The 19245-nt window shown below is 52.3% G+C and overlaps 1 protein-coding gene across 14 annotated transcripts in view; it reads right to left on the bottom strand.

Annotated features, from left to right (window-relative positions):
* The window catches only part of LOC139763508 (heterogeneous nuclear ribonucleoprotein K-like), a 430043-nt gene that overhangs the window by 41313 nt on the left and 369485 nt on the right, over positions 1–19245 (bottom strand). For all 14 annotated transcript variants that reach the window (XR_011716173.1, XR_011716172.1, XR_011716174.1 and 11 more), the window contains one exon: positions 2177–2305. Coding sequence is in view for 9 of the 14 variants with exons in the window: in XM_071689654.1 (XP_071545755.1) it covers positions 2177–2305 (129 nt within the window). In the remaining 5 variants the exon portion in view is untranslated. The remainder of the gene's footprint in view (positions 1–2176; positions 2306–19245) is intronic.

Genomic DNA, 19245 nt, shown 5'->3' with positions numbered 1-19245 from the left:
GGATGTTCAATTTGTTAATGGATAGGGTGATTAGGGAGGTAAATGCAAGAGTTTCGGAGAGAGGGGCAGCTATGCAGTCTGTTGTGGATGGCAGGGCCTGGGAAGTGAATCAGTTGTTTTTCACCTAAGATACAGCTCTGTTGGCTGATTTAGGTGAGAAACTGCAAAGACTGGTGACTGAGTTTGGAAAAATGTGTGAAAGGAGAAAGTTGAGAGTAAATGTGAATAAGAGCAAGGTTATTAGTTTCAGTAGGGCTGAGGGACAAGTTAATTGAAGAAAAATTGGAAGATGTGAAGTGTTTTAGATATCTGGGAGTGGACTTAGCAGCAGATGGAACCATGGAAGTGAAAGTGAGTCACAGAGTACGGGAGGCAGTGAAGGTTCTGGGAGCGATGAAGAATGTGTGCAAGGAGAGAATGTTATCTCGGATAGCAAAAATGGGATATGTTTTAAGGAATAGTATTTCCAACAATGTTATATTTTTGTGAGGCATGGGCTATATATAGGGTTGTATGGAGGAGGGTGGATGCATTGGAAATGAAATGCTTTGCGGACAATATGTGGTGTGAGGTGGTTTGATCAAGTAAGTAATGAAAGGATAAGAGAGATGTGTGGAAAGAAAGTGTGGTTGAGAGAGCAGAGGAGGGTGTGTTAAAATGGTTTGGACATATGGAGAGACTGAGTGAGGAAAGGTTGATAAAGAGGATATTCGTGTCAGAGGAGAAGGGAACAAGGAGAAGCGGGAGACCAAACTGGAGGTGGAAGGAAGGAGTGAAAAAGATTTCGAGTGAAAGGGGTCTGAACATACAGGAGGGTGAGAGGCGTGCAAGGAATAGAGTGAATTGTAATGATATGGTATACTGGAGTCGACGTGCTGTCAATGGAGTGAACCAGGGCATGTGAACCATGTAGGGTAAACCATGGAAAGGTATGTGGGGCTTGGATGTGAATAGGGAGCTGTGGTTTCAGTGGATTACACATGACAGCTAGAGACAGTGTGAATGAATGTGGCCTTTTATTGTCTATTTTCCTGGTGCTACCTCGCTGAAGCAGGGGGTAGCAATGCTATTTCCTGTGTGGTAGGGTAGTGACAGGAATGGATGAAGGCAAGCAAGTATGAATATTTACATGAGTATGTATGTTTAAGTCTGTATATGTATATGTATTCCTATGAGTCCACGGGGAAAATGAAACACGATAAGTTCCTATGTGCACTTTCATGTAATAATCACATCATCAGGGGAGACACATGAGAGAAATATAAGTCAGTTGATATACATCGAAGAGACGAAGCTAGGACGCCATTTAGTAAACATGTGACTGTCCAAAACATTCAACGAGTGTTCATAAACTTATCATTTTACAAATTTTATCAACAATAAAGTTATCTAATTTGTATGGACCATCACTAATATTAAGATTATAATTCTTTGTGTATTTAATAATAGAACATTCAATGATATTTCTCTTGGTAATAGAGTTAAGAGTTAATAACTGAGATGGCATTACTCCAGTTAATACACTGATCATAGTTTTTAACGTGATTAAACAAGGCATTTGATTCTTGTCCCGTTCTTATACTATATTTATGCTGCTTAAATCTAACAGAAAGATCCTTACCAGTCTGACCAACATAAAATTTATCACAATTTCCACAAGGCACTTCATAGATGCATCCAAGAGAATTTTCATGTGAATTCCTGATTAATATATTCTTTATGGTATATTGTTGCTAAAGGCATCCTAGCTTCGTCTCTTAGATGTATATCAACTGACTTATATTTCTCTCTTGTGTCTCCCTGATGATGTGATTATTCAACAAAAGTGCACTTGGGAACTTATTGTGTTTCATTTTCCCCGTGGACTCATAGGAAAATCTTGATCACGCGCAAAATTGTGATCCTTTCCAGCATGTATATGTATGTATATGTTGATATATGTGTGTGCATGGGCATTTATGTATATGTATGTATATGAGTGGATGGGCCATTCTTCATCTGTTTCCTGGCGCTACCTCGCTGACATGGGAAACAGCAATTAAGTATATAAAAGATCTAATCTTGTGTAATCAGTGGTAGTCAATAAATATACTTCTTAGTACAGTAACTTCTGTGCCACCGGTAAATAAAGTATGATGACACTAAGAACAGTGACAGGGAAAATCAATCCTCTCACCTCCTTAATGAGTTCCAATATCCGTGAGATGGTTAGGACGGCACGATCACGGTCACCAGTGATCTGGATGATCCTGTCAGTGGATTGTGGGCAGCAGTTTGTGTAGACTTTGATCTGGCCCCCACATTCCTGCAATACAAAAACCCATATAAGAAAATTTTCCCTCATTTACTGGTCATGCTGTTACAAGCAAAAATAAAGAATACCTACATGACATATGGCTAGATTTTGTCAAAACAGCAGGGCTTTTTATTTCTTGTCAGCTGAGACAGCATGGGCAACTGATGCCCTAATCAAAGCCATCTCATTAACACAACATACATATCATAGCTCATTTTTTAGAATTTGAAATACACAAAGGTGCATGTGTTCCAGCCCCCTTGCACCCACCCCCTTTAATCACCTTCTACCACATGAAGGGAATAGGGAGGTAGAATTCTTTCTCCTTTCCCCCACTTTTGGTGTATTATACATGACAGCTAAAGAATGGATGTTAGCCATTCTTTCTGTGTTTCTGGCGATACCTCACTGACACAGAAAAAGGCGATCAAGTATGAAAAAAATATACATATAAATATATACCCTAGCATGAGCCAAGTACCCATTTCATCAACAAACCCCACAAGGTGGATACCTGCTGTGTTGATTGTGGACAGTGCCATAACCAGGATTCGAACCTAGGCACTTGACCCTGGGTGGTCTGTGCTGTGAATGCATAGTGGTCAGGAATGCTTATTGCAACACCATGGAGGTCCATGTGGAATAATACTGTACCGTTTCTTTCTGTTGCCATATCCATTAAATAATTATGTCTTTTGGGTTCATATGAGATAGACCTTAAATATATAAAAAATTCTTTAAAATGTTTCTGTAGTTCTTCCATGTATATTTTTCTCTCTCGTCATAAAATAAGGAAAAGCTTTTCAGGCTTTCTTGATGGGCTCTTGTGTATTTTTGTATATCTTTTTGTTACACAATATTCCATGGGATTCTTGTAAACTTAATAACCTCATTTCATCCTTGCTGAGACTTAAGAGTTCAACATGTGTTTCTTTACTTTAGATTATCATGAATCTTTCTCTTCATTCTAGGTTATATATTTAAAATTTTTCAGCCTTTCATGGTAGTTCATGTGTTCTATCCTCTCAGTCTAAATTTTTGTGAAGGGCTTTTGAATTCCCTAAAACTCTACTTCCTTTTGTTTCGTTGATGACTGTACGAAACAGCAGTATTCAGTTATGCTTTTATAAATCATGTTTTATATCAAAAAGGCACCTTTTTTCTTTTTCTTTTATGGCTTTTTTAAGACCAGCTATATAAAAACTGAAATGTGCATTCACTTTTGAGTTCAATGAGTACCATGAAGCGGCAATAAACCTTGAAATTCAAGGTGGCCTTAGTTGGCCTTTAAGGCTGGGTCATGGTACCCTTAAAGCCTGCCTTTGATCCTGAGGTGCCTTCATCATAATGAGGTTGTTAGGTTGCATACTTAGAATGAGTGCACTGAATTAAGTGTTATCAATAAAACTACGATTGCCTTTCATGGCCTTTGCTGGCCCGAGAAAGGCCTTCAAGACGAACATGTTTGGTAACTTAAAATCTTGCCCAGATTTTGAAGTACATACATCTAAAATGTGAGGCCTCCTAAGTGTTACATGAAGCTATAGTAACTCTTAAACCTTGAAAGTTCTATTTGTTGGCCTTTTTGGCTGTTTTGGTGCCCAAAATACATTCACTATAATTTGAGGCCACTAGGTTGCTTATAGTGAATGAGTGCAGTGAACTATGAGAAATTTGCAAGACTAAGGTGGCTTTTACTGGCCTTAAAATGGCAATGAAGGCACAATTGCACTAAATCCTAAATCCAAAATTTAGAGCTTATAGGTGCTACAGTTCGGCCTTGAAAAAAGTATGCACAAATACACAAACACTTGAAATTATTGAGATTAAGGGTTACTGGACTCTTCTTGTATCTGTTTACAATGCAAAAGTATAGTTTCACTGAAGAACTTCACATTCCAAAGGTCATCAGTTCTCTGCTATAGACTATAGCACAGCCCAAAAGCTACAGGAACCCCATAAAAGGGGTCCTGGATCTAGATAATTAAAAATCAATGTATACATTAAAATTCTTAATCACTGGTACTCTCTCTCGTTGTGAAAAGTTCTCAGTATCATTACCTGATTCCACATCGATATCTTCACAATATGCTCTCAAAATTAAAATTTTTCTTTAATTCTGACAATTATACCCTCATTTTCCATCACTTTCTGTTTCTCCTTCATATGGTTTCAAAACTGTATTATTAGTTGTTCTAGGTCTTCTTTGCTCAATTTCTTTAATCATTAGATTCTATCATGTTTATTTCCGTCTATATGTATATTATACCAAGGTCCTTTTGTATCTCATTTAGTGATAAGTCTCTGATCATATCATTTTGCTTGCACTAGTGTCATTAGCAAAGCACTTATGCTTTCTTTGACTTCACTAACGTCATGTGTCATTAAAAAGATATTCACCCTAGCACCGTTCCTTGAGGTATAAGGCTAATATTGTTCACTGTTGCATCCCTCATATAACATCCTCCTTGTTAGATATGGATCCATTAGCTCTACTTTGAATTTTCTTTTAGTTAAAAACTCGGATCCACCTTCCTAACTCTAACCCTTAATGTTTTGTTTCTAGTGAAAGCCTGTGGTTAAATTCGTCAAATAGAGAAAAACTGTGTCCATTCCCTTCTATGCAATAAACTTGAGAGAGAGAGAGAGAGAGAGAGAGAGAGAGAGAGAGAGAGAGAGAGAGAGAGAGAGAGAGAGAGAGAGAGAGGTGAACTTAAAGGTGGTGTACGGGAGGAGGGTAGCATCATGGCGGTAGAGTGATGTGTGCCAGATGCAGCAGCGGCCCCAGCCAGTTCGGACCTGCCTCTCTCTCCTCGGCCCGGCCCGCACACTAACACAAAGACACACACGGACTTTGCTCGAATGATGTCAGTCGTAGCGGCACCTTAGACACGTTACCGGAGGGAGGATGTGGTGGTGATGGGGGTCTGCAGCAAGGTTAGGATGAGGGTATCCGAGTCCATCTCTAACCCAGGCAGCCAGCCAGCCAGCCACGACCCCTTTCCCCATCATCCTCCTCCCCCCTCAACCAATGCTTCAGGGGCTGAGGTCTAGGTTTTGCCTCCTCTCCCTCCCCATGCTTCGCCCCCTTTTGTTCCCTGCACCTCAATATTCACCAGTCTCGACAACTTAACGATCATTAATACGTTATGGCTGGCGAGGCTCGGCCTGGTTGAGTGAGGAAGTTTGCGTGAGGGTCCGTGAGTGCGTGCAAGTGGGCGTGCAGCTGGCGGGTCGATATGTGAGAGGACCAGAGATTCCCCTGAGAGTGTGGAACCGGCCTTCTTCCCTTCCGACCCCTCACACACACACACACACACACACATACACACACACACACACACACAATATTCAGCAAACTGTTCACATCTGCCATTACGCCAAAGCTAGAGTATGCTTTCCCCGAGTGTGGTCGCTGCATTCAAAGAAGCACAAATTACTGATGAATGGCAACTGAGGTGATGCCATAATTACGGCAGTTGAATTACAAAGGCAAGGTTAGAGGCGTTCCTTATGGTCATCGTGGGAAAAAAAAAGAAGTTTAAAGATGTCAGAAGCGAACAGCTCTTCATCTTCCAAACAGACGAAGGCAAAGCAGCCGCCAGAGGACGTGAAAACGAAGCAAGAAACATGATGGTAAATATATATATATATATATATATATATATATATATATATATATATATATATATATATATATATATATATATATATATATATAAAGGTAGTACTTCATTGTACAGGATGGGATCCAGTGAGTGTGGAACTCCCCTGCACAGAAAGTGGGACATTATTAACACACACACACACACACACACACACACACAGGGAACTAGAGGGATGAAAGACGGTTTCCCTACCGACACAAACATATTTTTTAGCCATCACGCCTCGCACTACACCTTTATCAAGATGCGTCTGAAGAGTACTTACTTCCCTACGACAGGATTTTACCATCACGCAGATACAGCGCGCAGTGCAGGTGTACACACACACACACACACACACGAAGAAGGAGTCGTACAAGATACGTGCTAAGTATTACGTATATGTGGAGAGCCTGCATCGTTATGGTGAGGGTAAGTGAGGCATAAACAGAAGACATGCTTGGTTCAGAGGGGCAACACTTGACAGACGGACAAAACTACACCCTCAACTGTGCAACCATCGCTGACGTTACCCCAGGGTCGTACCGGTTACATACGCGTCCCCGGTCGGTGGCTGCCTACTCCCCTACACCCGCACCACCGCACCGCACCACACCGCCGCTGTGCGACTCCCCGCTACAGCTGTTTGCACCGAACGCTATCAAAGACGACGGGTTACCACCCCCCGGCCGACCTACCCCACTCCTCCTCCACAGCAGAATACGGTGCGCATATCGGATGATGCCAAACTCTCAGTATTGGTAATATATTCAAGATGATCAACGCCGCGCCTCGCAAACCTTAAATCTCCAAGCTGGAACCGTAAATAGACTGGAGCAGAGCTGGACCAGTCCTACCAAACAACTTGGCTTGGATCGGTCTAACGCAGCAGCAAACTCCACCTCCTCCTGCCCTCCTCCAACAACAATGTCCACCCATGAAGATCCACGGTTTTGCAGCTTGTGCACGGCACCCGAGTCCTCACAGCCACTACTACATCCTCAAGGTCAGTCCATCTTTCGTTGTGTACTTACGTAGAGCCATATGGAGGGAGCTCTGGCGACATGTTCACCTGACACCACCCGCCACATACAAGGGCTGTTCATGGAGTCACTTCCCCTTTGCAGATACCCCTAGCCCCTTTCGCCACGTCTGTACCACCCCGCCACTCCCTCTCTGCACCACTCGCTAACCTAACACTTCACTCGTCAGCATCGTGTGGGTTCTTCGGTACAGTTCACTATTCCTACCACCCATCACCACGAAGACCTTCCTCCTGCCACCCACCATCACCAGAACCGTTCCTGCTACCCAACCACCACAAAACGATGGGTACGAGCGACGGGAGCGGTGATGGGCACCACCGGTGGTAGTAAGAATGGGTACTTGGTGATGGGTAACAGTGACGGTGTATGTGGCACAACGGGATATACGGGGGAGTCGTGTTGGAGGGCCGGAGCAGTGGCGGTGGCGGGGGTGACGTGCAGACCGCCCTTAAAACAAACTGGCGGTGCTCCCGGCCGGGACGCCCTAAGCCAGCACCACCTCGCCTCCCTCCCTCCCTCCCTCACTCACTCACCCTTACAACACTCCAGCCTCTACTGGTGCCTACCCTCCCACCCCACACACACACACACACACACACATGGCACCAGCAGACCCGAGTATAACGCCCAGTCCACCAGGAGCTGCAGAGTAACAGAGTAACACCCAAGTCATCACCACCAGCAGGAGAGCAAGTAACGCCCACGTCACCACCAGCAGGAGACCAAGTAACGCCCACGTCACCACCAGCAGGAGACCAAGTAACGCCCACGTCACCAGAAGACCAAGTAACGCCCACGTCACCAGAAGACCAAGTAACACCCAAGTCGCCACCAACAGACCAAATAACACCCACGTCACCACCAGCAGGAGACCAAGTAACACCCAAGACACCAGTAGCAGAAGACCAAGTAACGCCCACGTCACCAGCAACAGGAGACCAAGTAACGCCCACGTCACCAGCAGCAGGAGACCAAGTAAAGCCCACGTCACCAGCAACAGGAGACCAAGTAACGCCTACGTTACCACCAGCAGGAGACCAAGTAACACCCACGTCGCCACCAGCAACAGACCAAGTAACACCCAAAGACACCAGTAGCAGCAGCAGCATAGGCCCATGAATCAAGCCACCGACGCCACAGAAAACGTGAGCGTCATATACCATTAGGTGGGGGGTGTCCCTTTAACTGTCGGGCGACCGACCCCTCCCCATCCAGGGGAGAGATGTCTTACATCTGCCACTTTACCTTACCTCCCCGTCAACACAACGGGGGAATTCCTCGTCGACCATCGTCTCCCTGCTACCCACATACTTCCCTCCCTCAGTACTACGACGAGAGCCACAGTAAGAGAGAGAGGGAGGAGGGCCAGGCCAGCTGTGGCGAGGGGGGTGTTGTTGTGGGGTAGGAGGAGGAGGAGGATCAGACGGACCAACGTGACAGGGAGGCTTGAGGTGGTGGGGGTTGGGGTGTTGTTGATGGAGCACAGTACAGTGTGTACGCTCTGTCACTTTACCTCCCACTCACCCCTCAGCCATGTAACCCTTCGACCGTCGCAGTGCTCCGTCGGTGTATGTTTAAGCGATATACGTATAATATATATATATATATATATATATATATATATATATATATATATATATATATATATATATATATATATATATATATCAATGACGACCTCGGTTCTCGAACCCCGTTCATCTCCAGCCACCGGTGTGACTGGCGTGCGACCCAGCCTCCGACACCGGCCAATTTCTGTCACTCCCGCTGGTCACAACCACCAGTTGTGACCAGCACACACGAGCAAGACGACCTCACCATCCTACTGACCTGCATCAGGGCTGGACAGGGGAAAGGTGTCTCTTCGAACATCCTGACAATTATGACACTGGTGACAGACAAGACCAGAAGACTTAACGCATGGCACTGGTGGCAGAGAGGACCTGAACACTTAACGCATGACACCTAGTGTCAGACAGGATCTCTAGACCCCTAGCGTATGACACAGTCACCTGGAACCTTGGGTATGACACTAGGGGTAAGTAAACAGGACCTGAACCCTTACGTATGACACTCTAAGTGTCAGACAGGACCTGGACTTTTGCCGTATGACACTTGTGTTCCCAGACCCTGGCATATGACACTGACAGGCAGTTCCCAGACCCCTGAGGTATGACACAAGCGGTGAACACCTGGAACCGTGGCGTATGACTACCAAGTGGCAGTGAACACCTGGACCGTGGCGTATGACTACCAAGTGGCAGTGAACACCTGGACCGTGGCGTATGACTACCAAGTGGCAGAGAACACCTGGACCGTGGCGTATGACTACCAAGTGGCAGAGAACACCTGGACCGTGGCGTATGACTACCAAGTGGCAGAGAACACCTGGACCGTGGCGTATGACTACCAAGTGGCAGAGAACACCTGGACCGTGGCGTATATGCCACCAGTGGCAGACAGCAGCTGGACCTTGGCGTATGACTGGCCAGCAGCGGCAGCGGCGGCCGCCACAGACACTGACGCCGCCAACATTAAAGCTGCCACCGTGAGCCAAACGCCACATGTACGCCACTTTAACATGTGTCATCACATTTTGACAGAAGCCAGCCCCCGCCCCCCGTGATCTGTGCCTGCCCGCACGCACGCACACGCGCCAGGCACGAGGAGCCGGGGCCCATGACGAGACTACGTACACAGAAGATGCTGAGCAGGAAGGGAAAGGGAGCCAGGGTCACAACACACCCAGCTGGGTGCTCTCCACGGCCTTGACCACCACCTGGAGGAGGAGGAGGAGGAGGACCTTCCGTCTACCTCCGTGGCAGACGTTGGGCCATAGGGACCATGGGGGCCCTCCCACCTACAGGCATCTGCCACAGCCATCGCTCACGCCCGTGCTTGTTGCTGTAACACCAGTACACAGCCATCGCTCACGCCCGTGCTTGTTGCTGTAACACCAGTACACAGCCATCGCTCACGCCCGTGCTTGTTGCTGTAACACCAGTACACAGCCATCGCTCACGCCCGTGCTTGTTGCTGTAACACCAGTACACAGCCATCGCTCACGCCCGTGCTTGTTGCTGTAATACCAGTACACAGCCATCGCTCACGCCCGTGCTTGTTGCTGTAACACCAGTACACAGCCATCGCTCACGCCCGTGCTTGTTGCTGTAACACCAGTACACAGCCATCGCTCACGCCCGTGCTTGTTGCTGTAACACCAGTACACAGCCATCGCTCCGGTATGCTAATCACATTGCGATTCTGCAGTAGACCCGGACGCAACTAAGGGGAGGGTGGGTATATATAAGTGTGTGTACCTATACTCTATACTAGTCTTCGGCTCTGCTCTATATATCTAGGAGATATGGGCCTGGCCTGGCCTGGCCAGGGCCTATCCTATGATCGAGCGTCGTAAAAAACAAGTGATTTCAGGTCGCCACATGAGGAGAGAGAGAGAGAGAGAGAGAGAGAGAGAGAGAGAGAGAGAGAGAGAGAGAGAGAGAGAGAGAGAGAGCATGCGCATAGGCCCAGGTTCAAATTTTTAACACGTAACCATCAGTATCAAACTATTTTTCAAGATGATGGTGCCACACGTCCCACTGTAACCCAAACCCAACTCACTGATATTCAGCAGTATATATATATATATATATATATATATATATATATATATATATATATATATATATATATATCCCATGTTATCTCTCCTACCCTCCCTCCCTTCCCTCCCTGACAGGATAAGGGGGACATACGGGTCCCCGTGAATGCCACCCTCCCTCCTTTTACCTCGATCTATTTTGTACACACTGTAACACGGGCACCTGCCTCCACCTACCGCCTTAGGCATGGGGCAACCCGTCGCCCTTGCTATCACAGACATGCTTTGTCTACGCTGATGGTGACGGTGTAGTCAGGTGTGAGCGGGGGGAAGGAGGGGGGAGTCTGGCTGACACTGTGGTCAGGTGTGGAGGGCTGGCTGACACTGTAGTCAGGTGTGGAGGGCTGGGTGACACTGTGGTCAGGTGTGGAGGGCTGGGTGACGCCGTAGTCAGGTATGGAGGGCTGGGTGACACTGTGGTCAGGTGTGGAGGGCTGGGTGACACTGTAGTCAGGTGTGGAGGGCTGGGTGACACTGTATTTAGGTGTGGAGGGCTGGGTGACACTGTGGTCAGGTGTGGAGGGCTGGCTGACTGGCTGACACTGCATTCAGGTGTGGAGGGCTGGGTGACACTGTAGTCAGGTGTGGAGGGCTGGCACAACACTATCCCTACACCTGCAGCATCCTTCCTGCCCGGCTATCATCTCTTCCACACCTGGACCACTGCTGCTACCACCCCTATACCTGGACTACTGCTACTACCACTCCCACACCTGGGCCACTGCCGCTATCACCCCCACACACCCGCAATACTGCTCCTAATTCCCTCCACACACCTGGACTACTGCTGCTACCCCCCACACCTAGGCTACTGCTGCTACCACCCCCACAACACCTGGACTACTGCTGCTACCACCCCCACACCTGGGCTACTGCTGCTACTATCCCATCACACCTGAACTCCTGCTGCTATCACCCCCACAACACCAGGACTACTGCTGCCACCACTCCCACAACACCAGGACTACTGCTGCTACCACCCCATACAACTGGACTACTGCTAACACCCCCACAACACCAGGACTACTGCTGCTACCACCCCACACAACTGGACTACTGGTACCATAACCATACACCTGTGCCACTGCTGCTACCACCCCATACACCTAGGCTACTGCTGCCACCACCCCCACAACACCTGGACTACTGCTGCTACCACCCCCACAACACCAGAACTACTGCTGCTACCACCCCCACAACACCAGGACTACTGCTGCTACCACTCCCACAACACCAGGACTACTGCTGCTACCACCCCACACACCTGTACTGATGCTACAACCCCCACAACACCAGGACTACTGCTGCTACCACCCCCACAACACCAGGACTACTGCTGCCACCACCCCACACACCTGGACTACTGCTGCCACCACCCTACACACCTGGACTACTGCTGCTACCACCCCCACAACACCAGTACTGCTGCTGCTACCACCCCACACAACTGGACTACTGCTACCACACCCACAACACCTGGACTACTGCTGCTACCACCCCCACAACACCAGGACTACTGCTGCTACCACCCCACACAACTGGACTACTGCTACCACCCCCACAACACCAGGACTACTGCTGCTGCTACCACCCCACACAACTGTACTGCTACCACCCCCACAACACCTGGACTACTGCTGCTACCACCCCCACACCAGGACTACTGCTGCTACCACCCCACACAACTGGACTACTGCTACCACCCCCACAACACCAGGACTACTGCTGCTACCACTCCCACAACACCAGGACTACTGCTGCTACCACCCCCACAACACCAGGACTACTGCTGCCACCACCCCACACACCTGGACTACTGCTGCTACCACCCCCACAACACCAGGACTACTGCTGCTACCACCCCCACAACACCAGGACTACTGCTGCTACCACCCCCACACCTGGACTACTGCTGCCACCACCCCACACACCTGGACTACTGCTGCCACCACCCCCACACACCTGGACTACTGCTGCCACCACCCCACACACCTGGACTACTGCTGCTACCACCCCCACACCAGGACTACTGCTGCTACCACCCCACACAACTGGACTACTGCTGCTACCACCCCACAACACCTGGACTACTGCTGCTACCACCCCCACAACACCAGGACTACTGCTGCTACCACCCCACACACCTGGACTACTGCTGCTACCACCCCCACAACACCAGGACTACTGCTGCTACCACCCCCCAACACCAGGACTACTGCTGCCTACCACCCCCACAACACCAGGACTACTGCTGCTACCACCCCCACACACCTGGACTACTGCTGCTACCACCCCCACACACCAGGACTACTGCTGCTACCACCCCACACACACCTGGACTACTGCTGCTACCACCCCACACACCTGGACTACTGCTGCTACCACCCCCACAACACCAGGACTACTGCTACCACCCCCACAACACCTGGACTACTGCTGCTACCACCCCCACACACCTGGACTACTGCTGCCACCACCCCACACACCTGGACTACTGCTGCTACCACCCCCACAACACCAGGACTACTGCTGCTACCACCCCCACAACACCTGGACTACTGCTGCTACCACCCCACAACACCAGGACTACTGCTGCTACCACCCCCACAACACCAGGACTACTGCTGCTACCACCCCCACAACACCTGGACTACTGCTGTACCACCCCACAACACCTGGACTACTGCTGCTACCACCCCCACAACACCAGGACTACTACCACCCCCACACCAGGACTACTGCTGCTACCACCCCCACACCAGGACTACTGCTGCTACCACCCCACACACCTGGACTACTGCTGCTACCACCCCACACACCTGGACTACTGCTGCTACCACCCCCACACACCTGGACTACTGCTGCTACCACCCCCACACACCTGGACTACTGCTGCTACCACCCCCACAACACCTGGACTACTGCTGCTACCACCCCCACAACACCAGGACTACTGCTGCTACCACCCCACACACCTGGACTACTGCTGCTACCACCCCCACAACACCTGGACTACTGCTGCTACCACCCCACAACACCTGGACTACTGCTACCACCCCCACACACCTGGACTACTGCTGCTACCACCCCAACACACCTGGACTACTGCTGCTACCACTCCCACACCTGGACTACTGCTGCTACCATCCCACAACACCAGGACTACTGCTGCTACCACTCCCACACACCTGGACTACTGCTGCTACCACTCCCACACACCAGGACTACTGCTGCTACCACCCCACAACACCTGGACTACTGCTGCTACCACCCCACAACACCAGGACTACTGCTGCTACCACCCCCACAACACCAGGACTACTGCTGCTACCACCCCCACAACGCCAGGACTACTGCTGCTACCACCCCCACAACACCAGGACTACTGCTGCTACCACTCCATACACCTGGACTACTGCTGCCACCACCCCACAACACCAGGACTACTGCTGCTACCACCCCCACAACACCAGGACTACTGCTGCTACCACCCCCACAACGTCAGGACTACTGCTGCTACCACCCCCACAACACCAGGACTACTGCTGCTACCACTCCATACACCTGGACTACTGCTGCCACCACCCCACAACACCAGGACTACTGCTGCTACCACCCCCACAACACCATGACTACTGCTGCTACCACCCCCACAACACCAGGACTACTGCTGCTACCACTCCACACACCTGGACTACCACCACCCCCAACACCAAGGTAACGGGGAAGGGTTGGGGGTGTGGGTGAGAATAACAGAGACAGTAAGGAGGGGGGGAAGAGTGTGTCACAGTAGCCAGAGTAGTGTGGGGGTGTGGGGGCCGTGCCGCAGCCCTTCCCTCCCTCCCCTGCACCAGTGAAACACGTGATCGATAACTGGGGAGCCTGGCACCGTCCCCCCCCCCCCTTCCTCCCCTCGCCCACCCCTTCTGCTACTGTGGTGCGGCATATACACCCCCGCTGCCTGCCAGCCCCTCTCTCCCCCGCCCTCTTCCCCTCTACCAAGCCCTACAACACAGTTCCCCTACCCTACACACTGCTGCCTGGCCCTCATGCCCTACCCTACACTCACCTGCTGCCTGACCCTCATGCCCTACCCTACACACTGCTGCCTGGCCCTCCTGCCCTGCCCTACACACTACTGCCTGGCCCTCCTGCCCTGCCCTACACACTGCTGCTGTCTGGCCCTCCTGCCCTGCCTGGCCTTCATGCCCTACCCTACACTGCTGCCTGGCCCTCATGCCCTGCCCTACCCTACACTGCTGCCTGACCCTCATGCCCTACCCTACACACTGCTGCCTGGCCCTCATGCCCTGCCCTACACACTGCTGCCTGGCCCTCGTGCCCTGCCCTACACACTGCTGCCTGGTCCTCATGCCCTGCCCTATTACTGCTGCCTAGCCCTCATGCCCTGCCCTACACACTGCTACCTGGCCCTCCTGCCCTGCCCTCATGCCCTACACTACACTACTGCCTGGCCCTCATGCCCTACCCTACACTCACCTGCTGCCTGACCCTCATGCCCTACCCTACACACTGCTGCCTGGCCCTCGTGCCCTGCCCTACACACCGCTGCCTGGCCCTCGTGCCCTGCACTACACAATGCTGCCTGGCCCTCATGCCCTACCCTACACACTGCTGCCTGGCCCTCATGCCCTACCCTACACACTGCTGCCTGGCCCTCCTGCCCTACCCTACACACTGCTGCCTGGCCCTCCTGCCCTACCCTACACACTGCTGCCTGGCTCTCATGCCCTATCCTACACACTGCTGCCTGGCCCTCATGCCCTACCCTACACTGCTGCCTGGCCCTCATGCCCTACCCTACACTGCTGCCTGGCCCTCCTGCCCTGCCCTACACACTGCTACCTGGCCCTCCTGCCCTACCCTACACACTGCTGCCCGGCCCTCATGCACTACCCTACACTGCTGCCTGGTCCTCCTGCCCTACCCTACACACTGCTGCCTGGCCCTCATGCCCTACCCTACATTGCTGTCTGGCCCTCCAGCCCTACCCTACACACTGCTGCCTGGCCCTCATGCCCTGCCTTACATTGCTGCCTGGCCCTCCTGCCCTACCCTACACACTGCTGCCTGGCCCTCCTGCCCTACCCTACCCTGCTGCCTGGCCCTCCTGCCCTACCCTACACACTGCTACCTGGCCCTCATGCCCTACCCTACACACTGCTGCCCGGCCCTCATGCCCTACCCTACACTGCTGCCTGGTCCTCCTGCCCTACCCTACACTGCTGCCTGGCCCTCATGCCCTACCCTACATTGCTGTCTGGCCCTCCAGCCCTACCCTACACAGTGCTGCCTGGCCCTCCTGCCCTACCCTACACACTGCTACCTGGCCCTCATGCCCTACCCTACATTGCTGTCTGGCCCTCCAGCCCTACCCTACACACTGCTGCCTGGCCCTCATACCCTGCCTTACATTGCTGCCTGGCCCTCATGCCCTACCCTACACAGTGCTGCCTGGCCCTCCAGCCCTACCCTACACACTGCTGCCTGGCCCTCCTGCCCTGCCCTACACACTGCTGCCTGGCCCTCCTGCCCTGCCCTACACACTGCTACCTGGCCCTCCTGCCCTACCCTACACACTGCTACCTGGCCCTCATGCCCTACCCTACACACTGCTGCCTGGCCCTCCTGCCCTACCCTACCCTGCTGCCTGGCCCTCATGCCCTGCCCTACACACTGCTGCCTGGCCCTCATGCCCTGCCCTACACACTGCTGCCTGGCCCTCATGCCCTGCCCTACACACTGCTGCCTGGCCCTCATGCCCTGCCCTACACACTGCTGCCTGGCCCTCCTGCCCTACCCTACACACTGCTGCCTGGTCCTCCTGCCCTACACACTGCTGCCTGGCCCTCATGCCCTACCCTACCCTGCTGCCTGGCCCTCCTGCCCTGCCCTACACACTGCTGCCTGGCCCTCCTGCCCTGCCCTACACACTGCTACCTGGCCCTCCTGCCCTACCCTACACACTGCTACCTGGCCCTCATGCCCTACCCTACACACTGCTGCCTGGCCCTCCTGCCCTGCCCTACCACTGCTGCCTGGCCCTCCTGCCCTGCCCTACACACTGCTGCCTGGCCCTCATGCCCTGCCCTACACACTGCTGCCTGGCCCTCCTGCCCTACCCTACACGCTGCTGCCTGGTCCTCCTGCCCTACACACTGCTGCCTGGCCCTCATGCCCTACCCTACCCTGCTGCCTGGCCCTCATGCCCTGCCCTACACACTGCTGCCTGGCCCTCATGCCCTACCCTACACACTGCTGCCTGGTCCTCCTGCCCTACACACTGCTGCCTGGCCCTCCCTCATGCCCTACCCTACACACTGCTACCTGGCCCTCATGCCCTACACTGCTCCCCAGTCCCGGACATGGATGACTTCTCCCCCAGCACCACCTGACGCCGCACCATCTTCACCAACACAGCGCCATCACCAGCACACCGCGCCACCATTAAAAAAAAAAAAACCCACGCTGACAGCACCACCAGGATGGCGCGGTTCACCTGGTGACCCAGTTCAGTGGTGAACGCCAGGCCCTCTACCACACACCACCCCTCCCCCACAATGTCCTCCACGCCTCCCCCACCAACACCACCACCCTGCACTCCGGCCTACAACACAAGGGCACGCCTTCGCCAACCATACCTTTCGCCACCATTCTTCCACGCGCCATCCTCCACCAACACACCTGAACAGAGTGTGAAGATGGCCACAACCTGCTATACCTGACCAGGGCCACACCTGCTATACCCGATCAAGGCCAGACATGCTAGTATACCTGATCATGGCCACACCTGTTGTACCTGATCGTGGCCACATCCGTTACACATACTCATGGCCACACAGGTTACACGTGAATCATGGCCACATCTGCTACACGTGAATCATGGCCATACCTGCTACACGTGCATCATGGCCACACCTACTACACGTGAATCATGACCACACCTACTACACGTGCATCATGGCCACACCTGCTACACGTGCATCATGGCCACACCTGCTACGTGTATCATGGCCACACCTAATACACGTGAATCATGACCACACCTGCTACACGTGCATCATGGCCACACCTGCTACACGTGCATCATGGCCACACCTGCTACACGTGCATCATGGCCACACCTGCTACACGTGTATCATGGCCACACCTGCTACACGTGCATCATGGCCACACCTGCTACACGTAAATCATAGCCACACCTACTACACGTGCATCATGGCCACACCTACTGCACGTGAATCATGGGCACACCTACTGCACGTGAATCATGGCCACACCTACTGCACGTGAATCATGGCCACACCTATTACAAGTATGGTCATACCAGCTATAGGATCACAGAGTGTATGCAAAGTACTGTGTGTGGAGGTCACGGTGTGTGTGTGTGTGTGTGTGTGTGTGTGTGTGTGTGTGTGTGTGTGTGTGTGTGGTGGAGGGGAGGGTTGCAGACGCCAGCGACTTCCCTGCCACAGCAACATAACCATTACTACAGCCTCCCACTAACTCTTTTTTGTTTTTTTTTAATCAGGGAAGGTAAAAGTAGGAGAGAGAGAGAGAGAGAGAGAGAGAGAGAGAGAGAGAGAGAGAGAGAGAGAGAGAGAGGATGGAGGAGGAGGAGGGAGGAGCAACGGAGCAAGGCGAGGGAGGGAGGGAGGGAGGGGATGATGCACCCACAGCTCCTCCTCCCTCACCCAGCTCCTCCTCCCTCACCTCACGGGACGTCAAGACATTCCCGTACTCTCCCGGAGCACACAGCTGGAGCCTCCCCTCCCCACCTCCGGACGGGAACACCGTCCTCCTCCTCCTCCTCCCCAGCATGAGGAGGCACCACCTCCCCACCACGGAGTCCATGACATTTAGACGGGCGGGAACTAAATAGTGTATTTACGACACCCGGGTCATGAGCGAAACAGACTGCGACACCCAGGGTACTTCCGTGTGTGGCTGAGGGAACGTGTACAGCAAGGTGAGGTGGGTGGTGTAGGGTCCTGGGTGTGAGGTGGATGGTGTAAGGTCCTGGGTGTGAGGTGGATGGTGTAGGGTCCTGGGTGTGAGGTGGGTGGTGTAGGGTCCCGGGTGTGAGGTGGATGGTGTAGGGTCCTGGGTGTGAGGTGGGTGGTGTAGGGTCCTGGGTGAGGTGGATGGTGTAGGGTCCTGGGTCCTGGGTGTGAGGTGGGTGGTAGGGCCAGGGTGTGAGGTGGATGGTGTAGGGTCCTGGGTGTGAGGTGGATGGTGTAGGGTGCTGGGTCCTGGGTGTGAGGTGGATGGTGTAAGGTCCTGGGTGTGAGGTGGGTGGTGTAGGGTCCTGGGTGTGAGGTGGATGGTGTAAGGTCCTGGGTGTGAGGTGGATGGTGTAGGGTCCTGGGTGTGAGGTGGGTGGTGTAGGGTCCAGGGTGTGAGGTGGATGGTGTAGGGTCCTGGGTGTGAGGTGGATGGTGTAGGGTGCTGGGTCCTGGGTGTGAGGTGGATGGTGTAAGGTCCTGGGTGTGAGGTGGATGGTGTAGGGTCCTGGGTGTGAGGTGGGTGGTGTAGGGTTCTGGGTGTGAGGTGGATGGTGTAAGGTCCTGG

This window comes from Panulirus ornatus, chromosome 47, assembly GCF_036320965.1.
Source record: "Panulirus ornatus isolate Po-2019 chromosome 47, ASM3632096v1, whole genome shotgun sequence".
NCBI classification, from domain to species: domain Eukaryota; kingdom Metazoa; phylum Arthropoda; class Malacostraca; order Decapoda; family Palinuridae; genus Panulirus; species Panulirus ornatus.
This window is presented reverse-complemented; position numbering and strand designations above follow the sequence as displayed.